This window comes from Microtus pennsylvanicus, chromosome 18, assembly GCF_037038515.1.
Source record: "Microtus pennsylvanicus isolate mMicPen1 chromosome 18, mMicPen1.hap1, whole genome shotgun sequence".
Classification (NCBI taxonomy): Eukaryota; Metazoa; Chordata; class Mammalia; order Rodentia; family Cricetidae; genus Microtus; species Microtus pennsylvanicus.
The window spans coordinates 13,573,335-13,592,685 of NC_134596.1; the positions used below are offsets into that span (position 1 = coordinate 13,573,335).

Below are 19,351 nucleotides of genomic sequence, written 5' to 3' on the forward strand. Positions count from 1 at the left end.
TTGAGGCTCTTATTAGAAAAGAAAAAGTATTGATGATCTTGTTGTCTAACACGGCACATAGAGTGTGTTGGGGTGACCACCATGCCGGCATCAAAAATTAGATTAGAACACCACTGAGGAAAAGCAGACATGGTAGCACCTTTCTGTCATAGCGCCAAAGAAGCTGAAGGAAGAGGATCGGAAGTTCAAGGTTGGGGGGATATGTTCAAAGCACACGATACACTTGAGAAAATTATCCTTGTGGAACTACCTCAACATGCAGTGTATACCCCAACAAAACTGCTTACAAAAGAAGGAGGAGGAGGAGGAGGAGGAGGAGGAGGAGGAGGAGGAGGAGGAGGAGGAGGAGGAGGAGGAGGAGGAGGAGATTAAGAAATCAGGCAAGTGGTGGTGCACACCTGTAAACCCCGCACACAGAGCAGGGGCAGGCAGATCTCTGAGTTTTACGCCAGCCTGATTTACAGAGTTCAAGGAAGAATAAAAGTTCACTGCTAGCCGAAGCTACATAGGGATCTCCAGAGCAGTATAAGTTATGGAAGACCCTATCTCCAAACGACAAACAACCCAACAAGAAGAAGCTTACAGGGTAGAGCATAACACTCGTCCTCTCAAATTCAAAGGAACAGGAAAAAGTCCCCGAGCCATCTGCTCTCGGGGAGGTAATGCACGCCATGGCTAAGTCATTGCACTTAGGAATGTATTCGACACAGGCTGTCAAAGAAACACCCAGGGGCTGGAGAGATGGCTCAGAGGTTAAGAGCATTGCCTGCTCTTTCAAAGGTCCTGAGTTCAATTCCCAGCAACTACATGGTAGCTCACAACCATCTGTAATAAGGTCTGGTGCCCTCTTCTGGCCTGCAGGCATACACACAGAATATTGTATACATAATAAATAAATAAATATTTTTTTTTTTTTAAAAAAAAGAAACACCCTGGATCCTAAGGCCTCACTTAAACGCGGGCACGGCATCATTCTTCAGAACCATGAAGAGATTGTGTGTGCTCTGAGAGGCAGGGAGGCGTAGGACCTGCAGACAGCACCAGGAGCGTGAGTCTGTTTTCCATGCATCCTGCATTGCCTGGGGCATCAGGACATCATCCCTGAAGAAACACTAAGATGTTGTTTGGGAGGAGGTGGAGCTGCCCGGATACAGGAAGTGATCTCTTGAGGTTAAGTCCTCTTACATCTTAAGCGAAAGAAAGAGACACAGCCACTCAGTTGCATGTGTGTGCTAACCTAACAATTTCACCTGTGAGCACGCGCCCTTGAGAAATAACCCAATACAGTCAGGATTACTCATGTAATCCCAGTACTGAGAAAACTGAGGCAGGAAGATTGTCATGAGTCTGTGGATAGCCTGGGCTATGGGGAGGAGTGTGTGTGTGTGTGTGTGTGTGTGTGTGTGTGTGTGTGTTGGGGGGGGCACACAAGCACACAAGCATGCACCAGTCCAGTGTGAATAAAAAAGTGTGCGTACCAGGAAGTTCAGCGAAGTACTATTTTATTGCCTCTAAATTTTAAAAACTTAATGAAATTTAAAAGAAAGTGGGGGGTGGATCAATTGAACGGAGCATCCCGCCAAGCGACAGATATGGATGCAGAAATGGCTTATTGCGTAGTGGAAAAGCATACCCCTCCGGTGTACAATCAGAGAAAGTGAAGCCAGAGAGGCTCATACCGAAAAGCGCATTTCACCGCTTAACACACTACATTTAGAGAGACTTTCGCTTTTATTTTATTTTTATTTTATTTTTTTAAAATATTTATTTATTTATTTATTATGTATACAATATTTTGTCTGTGTGTATGCCTGCAGGCCAGAAGAGGGCACCAGACCCCATTACAGATGGTTGTGAGCTACCATGTGGTTGCTGGGAATTGAACTCAGGACCTTTGGAAGAGCAGGCAATGCTCTTAACCTCTGAGCCATCTCTCCAGCCCCGAGACTTTAGCTTTTAAATCACCAAGATAAAGAGTAAAATTTAAGAGGTACCTAAAAAAAGCCACTAAGGCTGCGGGTCCCTTACCTCCGCCTCGATTTCGTCATAGAGAAACTGCTTGTTGAACCTGGTGAGCGCGTAGTGGGCGCTGTCGTTGTACAGATCCAGGGAGTAGAGGACGTACCTGCGGAGGACAGACACCAGTCACTCCCCAGCCAGCGATGTGTGACCCTCGCAGCTGCCTAACGGGGGAAATTTAACTGCCATACAAAGAAAACTGATTTCTCGCTTTTCACGGCAAATGGTATTCCTGTACAAAGTTGAACCTTAGGGGGTCAGAAAAAGCGAGGCACCTTTTCCTCTGTGAAGGATACACAAAGACTACGCAGATGAAGGGCCTCCATGACTTCACCGTCCTCATGGAATGGTCTAAGTGTCTATTGGTGTCAGTGTTCAGTGTTTTTCTTTCCGTCTTAATCCTGAGTTAACACGTGCAGATTCAGGCGCCACGGCGTGAAGGCTACTCACTCCATCATGGACGCCTCCTTGGTCTCGAGGATGTGGTCAGTCAGAATCCAGGGCATAGACATCTCAATGGGGAACTGGATCCTCCTGCCCATGGTCAGCTCCAGGAAGAACTCTCGGAACCACAGCTGGGAAAGGTCACAGCACTGCTGCAGTGTTTCTTGAGGGGTTCAAACGACACCAGGTTATCGGCCGCGGGCAGAAAAGGACTCGTAGTCCAGAGGAAACGAGAGGGGTTTTACACAGGACGTGGCTCCTCTATGCTTAGCTCCCAGCCATGCAGCATGGACGCAAGCAGGAAGGGGTCACCGGACACGTCATATGAGACACCAGACTAACATGAGTGTGGCTTCAGGACAGTGAGGACCCTACACCTTCAGGGCAGCCAGTGTCGTCCTGCCATTAGGGACCTCAGGCACCCTTCCTGGCAGGATTGGGGGACGGTGTCCTTTTGCAAAGGAGAAGTGAAAACAGGACCCCAGGTTTCATATCCCTCATCTGAAAACCGGAAATCCCAAATGCTCCAAAATCTCAGAATTCTTAGGTACGATGTGGTGTCCTGAGCGAAACATCCCATACCGCTTCTTATACAGTGGGAAGAAATCCAAACGTAGACACAGAGACTATGATAAGGTATGGCTGTGTCTAGTGAACGGGGTCACAGTCAGAGCTGGCTCAGATGCCGACCAATTAAAATGACCGTGACATCAGCATGTAACCTCGGGAACTGGAGGTAATGTGACCATGCAGTGTATGGCTGTCCAAATCTCCAGACTGTGTGCGTAAGGTGCAAAAAAATAAGAAACTATTTATACTCGGATCCCATCCCCCAAATCTGTCATTACACAAGCATCTCTGGTCCCAACCATTTCAGATGAAGGATACTCAACCTGTATGTCCCTTTCTGTAGGACAAACACCAGTGTCTAGGATGTAAGATTAACATGCACATTCGGGAGAGGTTTAACCGATACAAAACTAGAAACAGATCTAAAACAATTAGGATTTGTTATGTTCTCGGAGCTCACAGTAACAGTATTATTCTTTACTCTACTGCCTGCAGCCCCGGGGCAAGGCACAGAGATTTCCTGCTCTAAGCAGAAGACCGTGAACGGCGTGATGAGGCCACAGGCAGACACAAAGGGTAGGAAGCACCCACCAGTGCCAGGTCAAAGTGGCGGGGTGTCACCAGAATGGTCACTTGTCTGTCTCCGAGCACTTCTGCTATCTGGGCAGTGGGGGCCAGAGGGGCCATTTCTTCTACTCGTCAATGCCTGGATCTCGAGCCAGGGAAGCGTTTACAGCTCCCTCCCTGTTTTTGTCATCCTGATTTTGTGTTCACTCGGCAGGGCCAACCAAAGCCCTGTGGTCCTTGTCCTGCTAACTTTAGGCCATGTCTTACAGAGGCCATGGCAGAGGCTGGGGATGGCGAGGGACCCAGGGGCTCTCCGGGATGTCTGGCCACCACCACAAAGGTGAGGACGTGGTACCATGTGGGTGCATGAAGAGATGGGCAGGAAGATGGTCAGGTAGGCAGAAGCGTCCCCGGGTGGTGTTAGCAGTGTTAGAGCATGCCAGGCCGGACTCTGGTCAGCACTGTCTCTTACCACTGAAATTTATCAAGTGTGTGTAGAAGAAGGACTCTCGATGGAACTTTTCTATGTCCAATATGGTAGGCCCCTCAAGGCTACTTCTCAAGGTTTTCTTGGCACCACTTTTGTCTGCAATGAGGGACTCTAACATGGTTCTCACCATGTAAAGCTGTGTTTATCCAAGGAGGTATTTGTAGGGGAAAAAATATAAACGGTACATTAGTCACAACGAACGGGAAACATCTACACAAGAAGACCTGCTCCACTACACCTTGGCTGAATCCCATGCCCGCAATCAGCCTGCCAGAGAGAGGCTGTCCGGAGGGCCTGGGACTCCGCAGGGCCAAGACGCCGCTTTCCTGGGACGAACTCTGTGTAGAGGAGCAGCTCGCCTCCGTGCCAAAAGCATCAACAAGAAAAAAACGAAGGATGTCTTACCACCAAAGGTTAAGAGAGGTGGATAGGTGTACGATTGCCTCAGAAACGCGTTTACCACATGCAAGAGCCTTTCCATGCCCAGAGACTTGAGCTGCCTCTGCAGCTCGGCAGAGCTCAAGGACTCAGCCATAGTGCGCACCAGGAAGAGCTAGACACGGACAGACGGGGAAGGAGAAGCGGGAGAGAGCCGTTAGTCACACGATGCACAGGTCTGGTGTGGTGATGGTGGGGGGGGGGTAAGGGGACACAGGGACAGGCAAATGGATGGAAGAGCGGAGGGCGGTGTGTGCCTCACACGGTCCCCAAGAGTGGCCGAGAGCCTTGCTCCTGACCGGCAAGCGGTTACACACAGACCCAGCCGGTACCTTTCTACAGGAGTGATAGAGATACGAAGCCTCTAAGAGACGTGACAGGAGGGGACAGGTTCCAAAGCAGAGAGGAGCATCTAGAACCAAGTGAGTCCGTGAGAAGCCCCTTAAGGACGGCTTACATACACCGGAAGGAAAGGCAGCAAGGGCAGCTTTAGACCATGACATACGGGAGCGACATTTCGTTTTTAGGAACACTCCATTTATAGATTTAACACGGAAATTACAGTCACACGTTTAAACATCGAGAGAGAAACACAGACGTGCGGGCATATGCCTGCAGTTCTGGGAGGCCGAAACATGAGAACGCTAACCCTGAGCGATACGGTGAGTACTGGGCTAGCCAAGGCCAGACCCTTTTCTGTAAAAATACTGAAGTGGTGTGGGTGTGGCGGAGCACCCTAGAACCCTAGCACTGAGGAGATGGAGGTTAGGTATGATCAGAAGCTGGAGGCCAGCCTAGGTTGCGAGACCCTGTCTCCACAAAGCAAAAAGGAAACACGATATAAATATGGAAACGTAGGCATATATTTCACAGACAGAAGTAGAAATGGCATCTTAGGACTTGTGCAGTTAAATGCAGAAACCAGATACCCCCAGGCATGTCTGAGTCAAGGTTTTAGATTCACTCTGGCAAGGTACAAAAGAGAAGAAAAGCCTCAGGCAGAGCAGGATTTGCCTGCGCAGACAACGGCACCACTATGTCAGTCCCGCCCCATCTGCACCGCCCACCCCCGCCCCCAGCCCCGTTCTAGGACAAAGATGACGAGAACCTGTGTGCTGGAGGGTCCTACAGCACGCCGTGGCACCTTGATGTCAAAGCCACTCTTGGGGTCCTTCTCGCCCCGCAGAGCTGGGTCGTTGAAGGGTTCGTGCCCCGTCTCCCAGTCACACACAGTCTTCCTGATGGCCTGCAGAACACTAAACCGCCCATGAAGGCATCAGACGGGGGTCTCTGCAATCACAGCATCACGTCACCCAACCACCAACGCACAGAGGACGCCTCTGGCTGGCGTAACACGGTAAGAGTCTATTCATATGAAACTTAAAAACAACAACAAAAAAAGGGTTGCGTTCTTTAAAGTGATACTAGTCCCAAAAGATGTAGTTTACACCAACAAGCCAGGAAACAAGGTTTAACTTCATGAACATGAACCAGGCAGCCAAGTCAGGGCAGGGAGAACAGAGGCTCTCAAAAGCCCATCCAGACAGCAGCGTTCTGCCTGGCTGTGGACAATGGCTCCTGCACACCAGCAGGAACTGAACTCATCACATAACTCAGGAGAAAGGATATGTGTCTCGACTCCCTAGAAATGTAACCCCAATTGCTAACAAGCTGTACTGTTAGGGTGGGGTACAAGGACTACAGATATCTTATGTTGACTCTAGTCACGTCATGTGGAAAGTTCTGGACAAAAGTCAACGGCTGAGCAGTGCTGGAGCAACCATTTGATAACAGCACTTGGGAGGCAGAAGCAGGCAGATCTGAGTTCAGGGCCAGCCTGGTCTACACCATGAGTTTCAGGCCAGCCAGGGCTACACAGAGAAACCCTCCCTTTAAAAGTGTCTGGCGGAACAGATCTGGCTTTTGTCAAGAGCAGGCACTGCTATATCCAATGTGCCTCCAACAAAATCATTACCCGAAAGACTGGAACAAGGGTTTCGGATTTCACATCTGTTTGGGGTTGGGACGATTTGAATATAAGTAAATCTTCTTGGGGGATAAGATGTAAGTCTAAATAGGATACTAATTTGCTTTAAATATAAATCACACACATAGTCAGATGACAATTTTATATGTTAAGTATTTTTGGATATAAAATTATCTAATTCAGCATGCAGGTTTCTATTGTGGCATCATATTGTTATTGAAAATATTCTGGATCTTTAAGACTCAGTGGTAGAGTATGCCTAGTGTGTGCAAGGTCCCGTGTTGAGTCCCTACCACCACACACACGTGCAGGTCTACAGCTATGTGCACACGCTCTCTCTCGCTCTGACTTTGGGGGCATCTTAGATTTTAGACTTTTATAATTAGAATGCACACACAGTATAGAATCTTCTTAATTTTAAAAACCATATTATCTCAGGCAACTCTAAAGTGAAACAGTATATATTCCTGAACTCTTGGTAGGTTTCATTTACACACGTTTTTTTGAAAGTCAACATACACACACACACACACACACACACACACACACACACACACACACATATAAAATCTTAAATTAAAATAAACTTACATTAAAAACTCTCATGGTCTCTCAGATTTATCATATCTAGGTTATTTTTCACCAGACTTATAGGATAGTCTAAAAGATGTCATATTTGGGAGAGGGAGAGCAGAATGTGGGGTCTTATATCCCAGAACACCTGGCGGCTGGACGATTCTCTTGACTCTGGGTCTCTAAACCCCTGAATACTCAGCAGGTAACTGATGACTGCTGTTCAGGTCACTAATTAGATCCCACATTCTATGTAGACACAGTTCATCAGAAACATGGCTAGGAGTTGAAGAGAAATATCCTGAGCCTACTTATGAAAGCAGACATGCCTTCCGTCTGAACCTCAGCTCCCTTCGTGGCCTTGGGGCTGTGAGGGAGGATGAAGGGAGGCTGACCTCTGGATGACGTTCTTCTTCTTCTTGATGGCCTGTCTCAGCGGCTCTCTGAGGGTCACCTGGGAAAAGTCTTGCAGGGCAGCGTAGACGGTGTGCCTGATGGCGTGATTGAACACGCTCTCCATCCTGCCCATCAGCACCTGCAGGCCTTTGATCATGGCGATCACCTGCAAGGACACAGCTTTCAGTGGCTGAAGGGGGACAGGGGACAGTCCTTCACTGCCTGGGAAGTCTCCTTCTCACTCACAGATCTTCCTTGGCTCCCGTCCTTGCCAGTACCAGGCTACCCTGTCCCATCACCTTCTGCCCCACAGCAGAAGACTCCGTATGCTCTGTGCCTACCTGGAATTGACCTCACCTCATCCCACCACGAGTACCCTGAGGGCAGCAGTATCTGATTCAAGAATGCCCTTGTCCATCATGACCATCCCTGATGGGTTCAAATGCAGAAGTACACACTCAAAAGGCAAACATGAACGTGACCCAGAAAGGAAAAAGAAGTTACTAGAGTTTGTATATTAAATCCCACTTGTTGAATAACAATGGGACATGAACTTAATACATGTGGGAAGGGTCTAGAATTAAAAACAAAACAAAACAAAAAAAACAAAGCCAACTGTTTAAATTTCTATGTAACAGTTCCATAGATGCTCCATATTTCCATGAAGTCACATGAAGGGTTACCATGTGTTTATGCTGGAGAACTATATGATGGATTTATATGATTGAAACGGGGCGGGGGGGGGACTTTTACTTTAAAAAAAGTGCATAGGGCAGGGGCTGGAGAGATGGCTCAGCAGTTAAGAGCACTGGCTTCTTTTCCAGAGGACCTGGGCTCAATTCCCGGCAACCACATAGTGACAGCCAACCATCCATAACTCCAGTTCCAAGTCTAATGTCTTCTCATCCCCAGCTCTACAGCTCCTGAGGTCTCCCTTTCCTCTCTGGCCCTGTGTCCCATGGATTACAAAGACCTTCTCTAGCCTTCCTTCCCCAGCTCATCCCAGTTGCCCAGCCTTCAACCCCAGCAGGCATTCTCTGTGAACACGCCCGCTGAAGGGGCAAGAAAAACTGGTGACACACAACCACCACAGGGGGAAACAGAAGCCAAGGAACAAACCACCCAGTCAACAAATCCAGAAATCAACACCTAGACCACTCAATCAACAACAGCAGAGTAACATGTCTCCAATAGAGCCCAGCCGTCCTACCACAGCAGGCATGGATATCCCAGCACACTGAAGCCCAAGAAATCGACCTTAAAACCAACAACGTGAAGGTGATAGAGGTCCTTAAAGAGGAAATGAACAGATCAGTTGGAAGAATAAAGCCCCTAAAGGAAGTCAAGAAAACACAAACAGTGGAAGGAAACAAATAAAACTCTTCAAGACCTGAAAATGGAAATAGGAGCAATAGAGAAAACACAAATGGAGGGAAATCTGGAAATGAAAAATTACAGGAAGGCAAACAGGACCGACAGAGGCAAGAGCATAGTACGGAGAGCCGCTTGTTGGTTCCCGGCATAAGAGAGTAAAAGACATGGAAGAGAGATTCTCAGACATTGAAGACATGATAGAGGAAAGAGATACATTGGTCAAAGAAACTGTTAACCACTTTCAACAGAAATCATAGAAGAAAACTTTCCTAATCTAAAGAAGGACAGGCTTATAAGGATAGAGAAGCATAGAACACCAAACAGATTGGAGCAGATAAGAAAGCGGCCCCCACACCACACAGTAATCAAAACATGCTGAACAAAGAAAGAATATTAACAGCTGCAAGAGAAAAAGATCAAGTAACATATAAAGGCAGACCTATCAGAATTATACCCGATTCTCAATCAAGACACTAAAAACCAGAAGGTCCTGAATAGATGTTTTGCAAACACCAAGAGACTATAGATGCCAACCCAGATTACTATACCCAGCAAAAGCTTTAAGCACCATATATGGAGAAAACAAGATATTCCATGACAAAGTCAAATTTAAACAATATCTACAAATCCAACCTTACAGAAGGAAAAAAACTCCAACCCAAGGAAGGAGGTTAACTACACACATGAAGACACACGGAATAAATAATCTCACACCAGCAAAACCAAAAGAAGGGAAGCACACGCCTGAACGCCTGTGCAAGCACACCACATCACCACCAACAAAACAACAAAATCTAACAATCATTGGTCATTGATAACTCTAAACACCCATGGACTCAATTCCCTAATAAGAAGACACACACTAAGAGATGGGAAAACAAAATCCATCCTTCTGCTGCATACGAGAAACAAACCTCAATATCAAAGACAGACATTACATCAGAGGAAAAGGTTAGGAAAAAATATTCCAGGCAAATGGACCTAAGAAGCAAGCTGGTGTAGTTCTTTTGATATCTGACAAGATAGACTTCAAACCAAAACTGATCAGAAGAGAAAGGGAAGGACACCACATACTCATCAGAGGAAAGATGCACCAAGATGAGATTTCAATGCCGCAAACACAAGAGCACCCAAGTTTGTACAAGAAACCCTACTACAGCTTAAATTACACACTGACCCTCACGTACTGATACCGGGAGACTTCAATGCCCCATTCTCAACAACTGGCAGGTTATCCGGACAAAAACTAAACAGAGAAATGCTGGAGCTAACAGACATTGTAAACCAAATGGATTTAGCCTACAGAATATTTCACCCAAACACAAAAGAATATACCTTCTACTCCGTCCCTCCAATAATAGAATATAATAAACTAAATCCTCCCACTGACAGACAATTTATCTTCAATAGTCAACAAGGTGCCAAAATAGTCCAAAGGGAAAAGATCACCTTTCCGTTAAACATGGGGGACTGCTGGATATTCATACGCAAAAGAAAAAAAGCTGGGGTTCTTGATAGTAAGAGTTAGCTCAGCAAGCTTGGGATGATTATACCCTTGCTTATTAAGGGCTGTAGCTGGAGAGATGGCTCAGTAGCTACGAGCATACGGAAGTCCTAGCAGAGGACATGCATTTCCAGCTCCCATGTCGAGCGCCTCACAGTTACCTGTAACTGCAGCTTCAAGGGAGGTAAAGACCTCTCCAGCCTCCACAGACAACCCCCCTACAAAGACATCTGGCATTCACTCACACAGACATATATATAGAAATAAAAATGCTAACAGAGCGTCAAAAAACGAAGGTCTACCTATTGGTCACTAGTAAGGTACTTGATTAACTAAGTAAATCATTAGATAACCTAATCCAGGAATAACTATTAAGAGCATAGCATAGCATAATCAAGATGAGCTGGTGAAAGGAACTGAAGGGGAGTTTTAGTGATCACACCTAAAAGGGGAACCGGTATCTAGAATATATAAAGAACTCTTGCAATTCAATAAATCAGTTTTAAAAATAGGTAAAGAATGTACACAAAGAGCCAATCCGCACAAAACAAAGAGAAGGTCAGAAATTCAGCTGACACGCCATATGTGGATTCTGTGATGGGTATAAGTAGAAAACTCCCCCTACTCAACAACAAAAAACCTATGAATACTTTATTGTAATTAATGAGCTTAGACATGTTAGTAGAGAGAAAGAAAAATATTTAAAATTTACATTTTAAATAGTTATTTGGAAACATCAAAAGTATACCAGCTACAAGAGCCAATATCTAGAAACAAAACAGAAAATAATCTAGAATTTCCAGAGATATATGATAGAGAGAGAGGGTGAGAGAGGGAGAGGGAGAGAGAGATACTATTAGAAGTTCATCAATTCTCCCTAAAATGACCTTGACATTTATATATATATCCTGATGGGAAATTCCAACATATTTCCCTGTGAGACATAAAAGGCTCACTGTAAGATGTGTATGGTGGGCTGTCTCCATGGGCAAAAGAGCTTTCCGTGCAGACCTGATGACCTGAGTCCAACCCCAGAACACTGCAAAAATCAGAGCCTCGACACATATGTTGTGGTGAATTCATGCAGACATGTGTGCGTGCACGCGCGCGCGCGCACACACACACACACACACACACACACACCCCAACCATAAAACTGAATTAAGAAATTTTATCCATTAGAAGAACCAGGAGAAAAAAAAAGAGCTTTAAAAAATAAGGAAGGAAGGAAGGAAGGAAGGAAGGAAGGAAGGAAGGAAGGAAGGAAGGAAGGAAGAAGGGAGGGAGGGAGGAAAGGAAAGAGTGAGGAAGGAAGGGAGGGAAGGAGGGAGGGAGGGAGGGAGGGAGAGAAGAAAGGAAGGAAGGAACGAAGAAGAGAAGGAAGGAAGGAAAGAGGGAGGAAGGCAGTTAGTTCAAGACTGTTGAGGACCATACAAGTAAGATAAAGAATTAGTAGCCATTATGAGTAGAAAACAACTGGAGTCTGCTATATGCTCTTCTTGGGGTAGAGACCAAATCCCAATTTATCTATCACCTGTCTTTCTACTTTCAAGAAACTATTGTCCCCTGGCAAGCACTCACGGGGGGGCTGGCAACACCTACCCCTCACTGCCCCCCATCATCGCTAGGCACCAGCATGAGCAGTGCAGGGAACAGGAAGCAGGCGTCCTCACCTCCACCAGGGCAAACTTCTCCTCGGTGGTGTAGTTATAACGCGTGGCACGCTCATACTCCTCAGCATTGTCCGGGCAGTCCTTGTTGGAGTACTTGTCGGTGGGGTGGACCAGCTTCCAGGAGTACTGTGGCAGTCAGAAAGAGGAAAGATATTCCACGCTGAAAACACTTGAGTTTGGACTGACGAGACCGTGGCTGAGGCCACCGAGAGGTGAGCCTTTAAACATACATACCGCTTTCTAAAAGTGTCTTTTATACACACACACACACACACACACACACACACACACGTGTACACGCACACATGCACGCGCACACTGCTTTCTAAGCGTCTCTTGCACACACACACATTGCTTTCTAAAAGTGTCTCTTACATACACACACGCACATGCACACACATGCGTGCATACACAGACACACACTATTACCTCCAAAAAACAGCACTCAGTCATATAAGCCGTGCTTAAGAACTAACCCAGGCAAAAAGTTCAAGTTGTTGTATGCTGAGTAAAACTTCAGGCGACTTATTTGTATTTACAACAAAAGTATGCTTTTCAAATGACTGTGTATGTGTCCAACTGCATGTTTATCTAACTAAAATAGACTTTTAAAAGGGAAAGACACATGCAAATTACAGTTATTTAAATCTTCATAGCTACCAGAAACATTTTACTAAACCTTAAAGATACTCATGGGTACAACTCCGAAGACTCAAATGTTGGTCCAAACAGGAGACTGAGAGCTAGGGAGATGGTAAAGGCACTGGCTATCCAGCCTGATGACCCAAATTTGGTGACTGACAAATAATCTTGCCATTGCAAGTTGTCCTATAAGGTGTGTGCCTTGGCACACCTCGTCCCCTGCCTCATATAAACAAACAGGCACAGAAAGAAAAGCAATGATCCTGTTGGCCAGCTTTCTGATTTATATCTCCAAAGATGAGGCCCTTCATGTGACACGGAGGAAAAGCACCCCTAACCAACCAGGAGTGGCTACACATGCAGCTGCTCGAACTTCCAAACACACGGAGACCGCCGCCGTGCCTACCACTTCCATCACGTGCGCGCTCCACTGCGAAAGAAGCTGCAGGCCCTGCAGAGCCAGGTCGAAGAGCTTCCGGTACTCAGCATCCGTCTTCTGGGCCTCCTGCCGGCCAGACCCGGTGACCACCTAGGGTACACAGGCAAAGGCATTCAGAGAAAACCCGCCAAGCTTCCTTCCTTACTGCTGTGCAACACAGCTCTCTGGGTACGACATCGCCCTGGCCCCTCTCTCAGGGGACCTATGGACATTCATGAAGGCTGTGTAAAGAGGCCACTAGAGGCCCTGCTTGCCCCTTCAGGTGTGTGAGCAGTTAAAGGTTCGGTAGTACGTAACTATCTGCAAACCATCCATGTTCCTGCAAGTCGCCCCAGTTAAACTGACTAGTTCACAAACTAGACTCCGGTAGAACGGTTTCTTTGATTTGCCATTAACGCACTAATTGGGGTGAACAGACACTTGTTTCTTACTCCTTGAAAAGCTCACGTAGCGTCCAGAAAACCTACTCTAGGAGTCTATTTCAAAGTCACATATGCAAAAACAAAACAAAACAAAAATCCCACAAAGCGATCAGAGTCTTCTACATAACTCAGACCGACTTGAACTCACTGCTGGTCTTTGCCTGCTTCTTCAGCGTTGCGGTAACAGGTCTGCACCATTTTCTGTTCTTGTTCTTGTTTGGGTTTTTGTTGTGGTGGTGGTTATTTGTTTTGATTGCACAGTGCTGGAGGTGGGCTTCACGTATACTGGACAAACACTAGTGCTGAGCTCTGAGCTCAGTCCCCTGAGCAGGCATTTGTACAAAAGACATGAACAGCTGCCTGATCAATACATGGAAAGATGTTCAACAACACTGGTCGGAGGACAGCCTAAATCCAAGCCCGTTGACACCAGGCTGAGCTCTGATCTATGTTGCCTCACAATGGCAGAGACTGGTTGTTCAGGCTGTGCCTCACCCTCATAAACCTCATTTTATAAGCAGCATTGGGCTCTACTTTTGAGCATTTGACACAGTAACAGGTCGATGCAGACATTTGGTAGGCATGGAAGTCTATAGAGCCCTGCCTTTACAAGGGACACACACATAAATCACTGATCCCTAAAAGTAAAAAAGGTGTCACCTTTATCGAAGTAAATGAAAACCATTTTAATATATAGGCAGATCAAAATCACAGAGGAAAAGCAGATGAGAACCTATCTGACCACTAGACCGAGAAAAGAGCTTAACTCCCTCACCTAGATCCGATAAGGAGGTGAATATGGATACCAAACTCCACCAGAGAACCAGTCTGCCTAGATGTCACCTGACCGCCAAGCATGTGTGTGCAGAGATGGACAGAAAGCCCAACTGTCCCTGGGGCTTCCGCTCAGCTTGGTCCCATAGATGACACAGTCGACTCATCCACCCATCCACTTATTTGGCTGTGGGAGCCCTCATGTGACTCAGTTTCCATCTGGAGTCACTCTGACTTTTAAAGAAGTCATCTGAGTTCAAGCCTGCCTACTCTGCTTTTTCCAGTAACCTTGAGGCCCATGGGTAATGTCTGTGTTAACCCATAGAAAGAGCATTTTTTTGCCCAGATGAAAGAGTACATTATTCTATTAAGATCTGCGCTGGTAACCATCCGAAGAGATGGCTCAGCGGTTAAGAGCACTGTTCGCAGCCCGATCATGCTTCCTTCCCGAGGACCCAAGTTCGATTCCCGGCTTCTACACTGTGGCTTGCAGCCATCCGTCCTGAGCTCCTGCGCCCTCTTGTGGTGAATGGGAAAAAAAGATTTTCTCTGCTGTCCACCAGCCAGAGGCAGTCCTGGTTAGTGATGATTAGCAGCTGCTTGCTGCTAACTGAATTCTTGTGTGCGACTAGACTTCAGCTTCCTCTCAAGGACAGCGCAGGAGGTGGTTTACTGCTCTTTGTTCTGCCTTTTGCCTGTAATTAGTATATATGCTGGCTGAGAAAAAAAACTCTGGGCTGTTTAGTATTCACCTTCAGTCCTCCCGGTCAAGCCTGTGTTTTCTCTCTCAGGTTCTTTTAATCTGCCATTTTCTATAACCTCGCGCCCCCTCCCAGGCACCCCCTGCTAATTCCTGCCAGGGCGCTCCAACATTTGGCCACCCAGAACTGCAACCTGGACCTTCCTGCCCTCTGCTGTTACATCCTCCTTGGTTCTGAACACTGCTTCTAAAGCTCAACCCAACCCCGAGGCTCACTCAGACCTGTGACCTAGCAGTGTAACTGCAGAAGTTCCTCCAGCTACCTCCCTCAGGGTTCATGCTGTGTGACTCACTTAGGTGAAATGATTCAACTACGGGCAGCCACAGAGACAAGCATTAGACTGTCAGCGAAAGGGGAGACCTACCGATGGGCGTGAGATTTCTTTGGGATAATAAGAACGGTACGAAGGGACTTCATGATAGCTGCACAGCTCATCAGATATAACCATCTTCCAGTTATGGAATCTCAACCATTGAATTGTACTATAAGTTGAGTTATAGCACCATAAACCTCTCCCTAACTCAACTCCAGGCCTACACTTCCCAAACAGCACGTACTGAGGGACTAGGAGTTAAATGGATCACTGGGAGGCTGATAAAGGTACCCAGACAGATAGCAAAGGTGGCACTCAGCCTGCTTTGCCCTTGCCTTCCTAACTCGAGATAAAGGCCTGGCAGCTGGGCCCCCTACAGGCGGACCAGGCCACAAGTTCAAGGCTAGACCAGAACACATTTACCCAAAGTTGTGAGTGTATCATCTTCCTTTCCTTCAATGAAACTGACCAGCCCTAAACAGGAGAAGATTCCTTCTCTCCATTCCAACACACCAAGAACCCTCAAAATCTGCACCTCTCGAAGTGAAACCAACTTCAGAGTCCTCCTCTGCTTTGTAGGGAGTCTTCTCCCGTGCCTTGTGGGTTTGTGTGTGTGTGTGTCGCCATCTTTAAAAAAAATTGTTTTCCATTGGCTGATTGTGTCTGAGACATCCCCTGATGCTAACCACTGTGCTTGATTTTCACCTGTATTTAATTCTTTAACTGGCAGAGAAAATGAGACCAATCCAGACGGGTAGAGGATTCCCCTGCACTGACCTTGAGGCCCCAGTTAGCTTCAGCCTGGGAACTGACTTCCCTTCTAAAGGCAACAAGGCCTGCAGATCAGAAACCCTCTCTGGTCTCCCTCTCCATCTGTTTCCATTGCTTCATCCTAGCCTGAGTTGTTCTTTGGGAAACCCTAACATGGTTCACTTTTCCCTCCCTCTTCTGCCCCTTCCCTTTCTCCCCTCCCTCTCTCTCCCCCCATCCCGCTTTTCACTGGAGCTGACGTGCGACGCTATTCATGCATTATGCAAGTGTCTACCAGTCCCAGCCCTTCCAGTGCTTTCCTGATGCAAAGCTTTATTCCATACAGCCTAGCCGATACAGACAAAGCTAACCCACACTGTCTCATCAAGTATGAGGGTTTTGCTTTGTTTTTGAGTATTTTGGTTTGGGTTTGAGGGATCTTCTTCCCCTATTTAGGTTTGGTCAATTTAAAGAAGTGAATTTTAAAACACTGACATTTTAAAAACCAATTAACGTTAATATTTGAGTGCAAAAGAATAAAAGCAAATCTTTGGGTGCCAATGTGGTTCTTGGTACAGCCTCATGGTGCGGTAGGTGTGCACCCCACTGTCGTAGCATGTGGCTTTGGTGCGGCCTACACGGTGCAGTAGGTGTGCACCCCACTGTTGTAGCGTGTGACTCTGGGTGCACCCCACTGTTGTAGCATGTGGCTCTGGGTGCAGCCTACATGGTGCGGTCGGCGTGTACCTCACTGTTGCTGTAGCGTGCCAGCTCAGAGATGAAGCGCATGTGGTCCTCCCGGATCTGGATCATCTGCTCACAGATGTTGTACTGCGGGCTGCTGCTTGAGGACGTGCAGGTCCACCTGGGCACGGAGAGAAAGCCCTGCATGACCTAAGGCACCAGTGCAGTGCCTAGGACAGCACCGACTGCAGCGGAGGAAGACCCTGTGGTGCTAGGAGCATTCGATGACTGAAACCGCCTGAGGCCTACAAAACCCGAAGGATGTACTACATGGCTTTCACTCGTAGAGATCTCCTGTCCCCTGAGGAGAAATGTAATGTCTGAATCACAGCTAAGTGGTAAATACCGGTTGGGTAAGGGTATGAGCACTCAACAAATCCATGAGCCGTGTGGAATTTATAATCAATAAGACTGTGTGCACATAGCAAGTTGTAATGGTAAGCTACAGACCCTTCGCAGCTGAGCTTACTCTAGGCCCAGAGACCGAGTTCTTCAGGACCCATGGGCCATAGTGTTTCCGCCCTAGCCATTACAGTCATTATCTATGGTTTGTTTGTTATTTCTATTAAAAATCATTTAAGACCAGGCTCAGCTCCAGGGACCTTGCAAAAATAGGCCTGGATTGGTTCAACCCTCGGGAGACAATTTTGTAAACTCTGCTAATGTACATGCATATCCTGCTCCTCTCCAGGATTGGCTGATATCTGCTAACATACATGCATATCCCTGCTCCTCCCCAGGGTTGACTGACATCTGCTGACGTACATGCAAATCTCCTGTCCTCCCCAGGCTTGGCTGACAGGCATGCCTCACCACACTACTGAGTGTAGAAAACTATTTTCATATATTTATATTCTCGGTCAGCACTGTGTGGTAGAAATCTTTAGAATGACAAACATATTTTAAGGCTGCGCTGTCCAACATGCTAGTCACTGGACTCTGAACATTCAAAATGTGGCTTGCTTTAAGAAGGAAATTAAAATGCTTAGTGCTCTGATCAATGAATTTAAAAACAAAGAGGTATATCTGGCAAAAAGCTACCATATGGGGCACCGGTTTCCACACTTGTGGGAATGTCAAGGTACTACTTTAGACGTGGAAATGCACGCTCTGGAGGTGCCCAGAGGGCCCTGAAAGAAGTTCTAGCAGCCCGTCGAGTCTCTCCTTACCGGGACTTATTCTCTTCATAGTGAGCACTGGTCTTGATGTATCTCGCCAGTTCTATCTGCATATCTCCAAACAGGGGAACCACCTGCAGCTGCTGCAGTCACATAACGAAAGGAAGAGAGCATCACAATGGACGTCCCGTCACCAGATCAACAACAACAAGGGGAAACAGCTCACACTAACTTTTAGCTTGCGTTAAACATGGCTGCAAAGCATTCAGTACAGGAACATCTCCTCTGAAAAGATGAGACGCAGTTTAAGAAACAACACACAGAAAATATGCCGAAAGACAACCTACCTTGTTGCTCCAACCATTGCTGCACTGCTATAAATTAATAACCAACATGTAGAAGTTGAAAATTTATAGCGAAACAAGCCAGAATTGACACTCATAAAGAAAACATGTGTTAAGACCTCAAAGCAAAAACCCTGTCCTTAAAATTCTAGAGAGAACTCTCAATGGATGGAAGAATATATCGTGTTCATGTATTAGAAGGCCTAATAGTTTATTGTGTTTGTATGGACTAATATGACTGTCCCATGGTATGGCTAAGGTGGAGGTATTTATTGTGGATATATAGAGAAAGAACAGCCAGAAGCTTCTGGAGGGATCCAGAGCAGATAGAGAAAGTAGACTGAACCTTTTCCAGCAGACTGGGCCTTGAGTACCCTCCTTAACCAGCTCTCGTGGATGCACGTGAAACAGCGGGGATGGAGAACAGAGAAAACACAGTGAGATGCAGGAGCACAGCAGAGAGAGAGAGAGAGAGAGAGAGAGAGAGAGAGAGAGAGAGAGAGAAAAAGGAAGAGCATGAACATATCAAAGATAGCAGGGTTGTAAGGCAATGAGTAGCTGAGAGAGGGAAGCCCGGGAGCTGGAGGGGAGAAGGTGCTAGGAGCTAGGATGCTAGCATGGACTTTGAAATGGATAACTAGTACTCGCGACACTGAGAGAGTTAGGAGACCAGCGTGCCGGCACGCTGACAGGCACCAACCACAGATCGGCCATTGTTCCTTTTGCCTTTCGGAATTTGGGGAAATGGGGTTTCCTTTGAATCTGACAGTTCTCACTGAGTTTATTCTTTGTTGTTGTTGCTAGGGATAAAAACCCAGGACCATGTGTCTATTAAGCAAGCACTCACTCACTCACTACCGAGCTACACTTCTAGCCCAGACCTGTATTTATGGAACCCAAGTCAATATCCCAGTAGGAAAATATCTTGAAAAGTGAAGGCTGGCGTCTAAGATTATCCTGAAGAATAAAGCTGGAGGAGAGTCTCTTCCGGATAGGCACATCTGGCAGA

General features: G+C 46.7%; 1 protein-coding gene across 3 annotated transcripts in view; it reads right to left on the minus strand.

Annotated features, from left to right (window-relative positions):
• Nucleotides 1-19,351, minus strand: part of Cyfip1 (cytoplasmic FMR1 interacting protein 1) — an 80,894-nt gene that overhangs the window by 20,610 nt on the left and 40,933 nt on the right. For 2 of the 3 annotated variants that reach the window (XM_075953086.1, XM_075953087.1), the window contains exons 10-18: nt 18,050-18,141; nt 16,884-17,001; nt 13,084-13,206; nt 12,036-12,161; nt 7,484-7,650; nt 5,637-5,784; nt 4,496-4,643; nt 2,470-2,626; nt 2,029-2,125 (exon numbers count right to left, since the gene is read on the minus strand). In XM_075953086.1, coding sequence (XP_075809201.1) covers nt 2,029-2,125; nt 2,470-2,626; nt 4,496-4,643; nt 5,637-5,784; nt 7,484-7,650; nt 12,036-12,161; nt 13,084-13,206; nt 16,884-17,001; nt 18,050-18,141 — 1,176 coding nt within the window. Of the gene's footprint in view, nt 1-2,028; nt 2,126-2,469; nt 2,627-4,072; nt 4,227-4,495; nt 4,644-5,636; nt 5,785-7,483; nt 7,651-12,035; nt 12,162-13,083; nt 13,207-16,883; nt 17,002-18,049; nt 18,142-19,351 lie in introns of all 3 variants that reach the window. The other variant, XM_075953085.1, reaches the window with a different exon arrangement.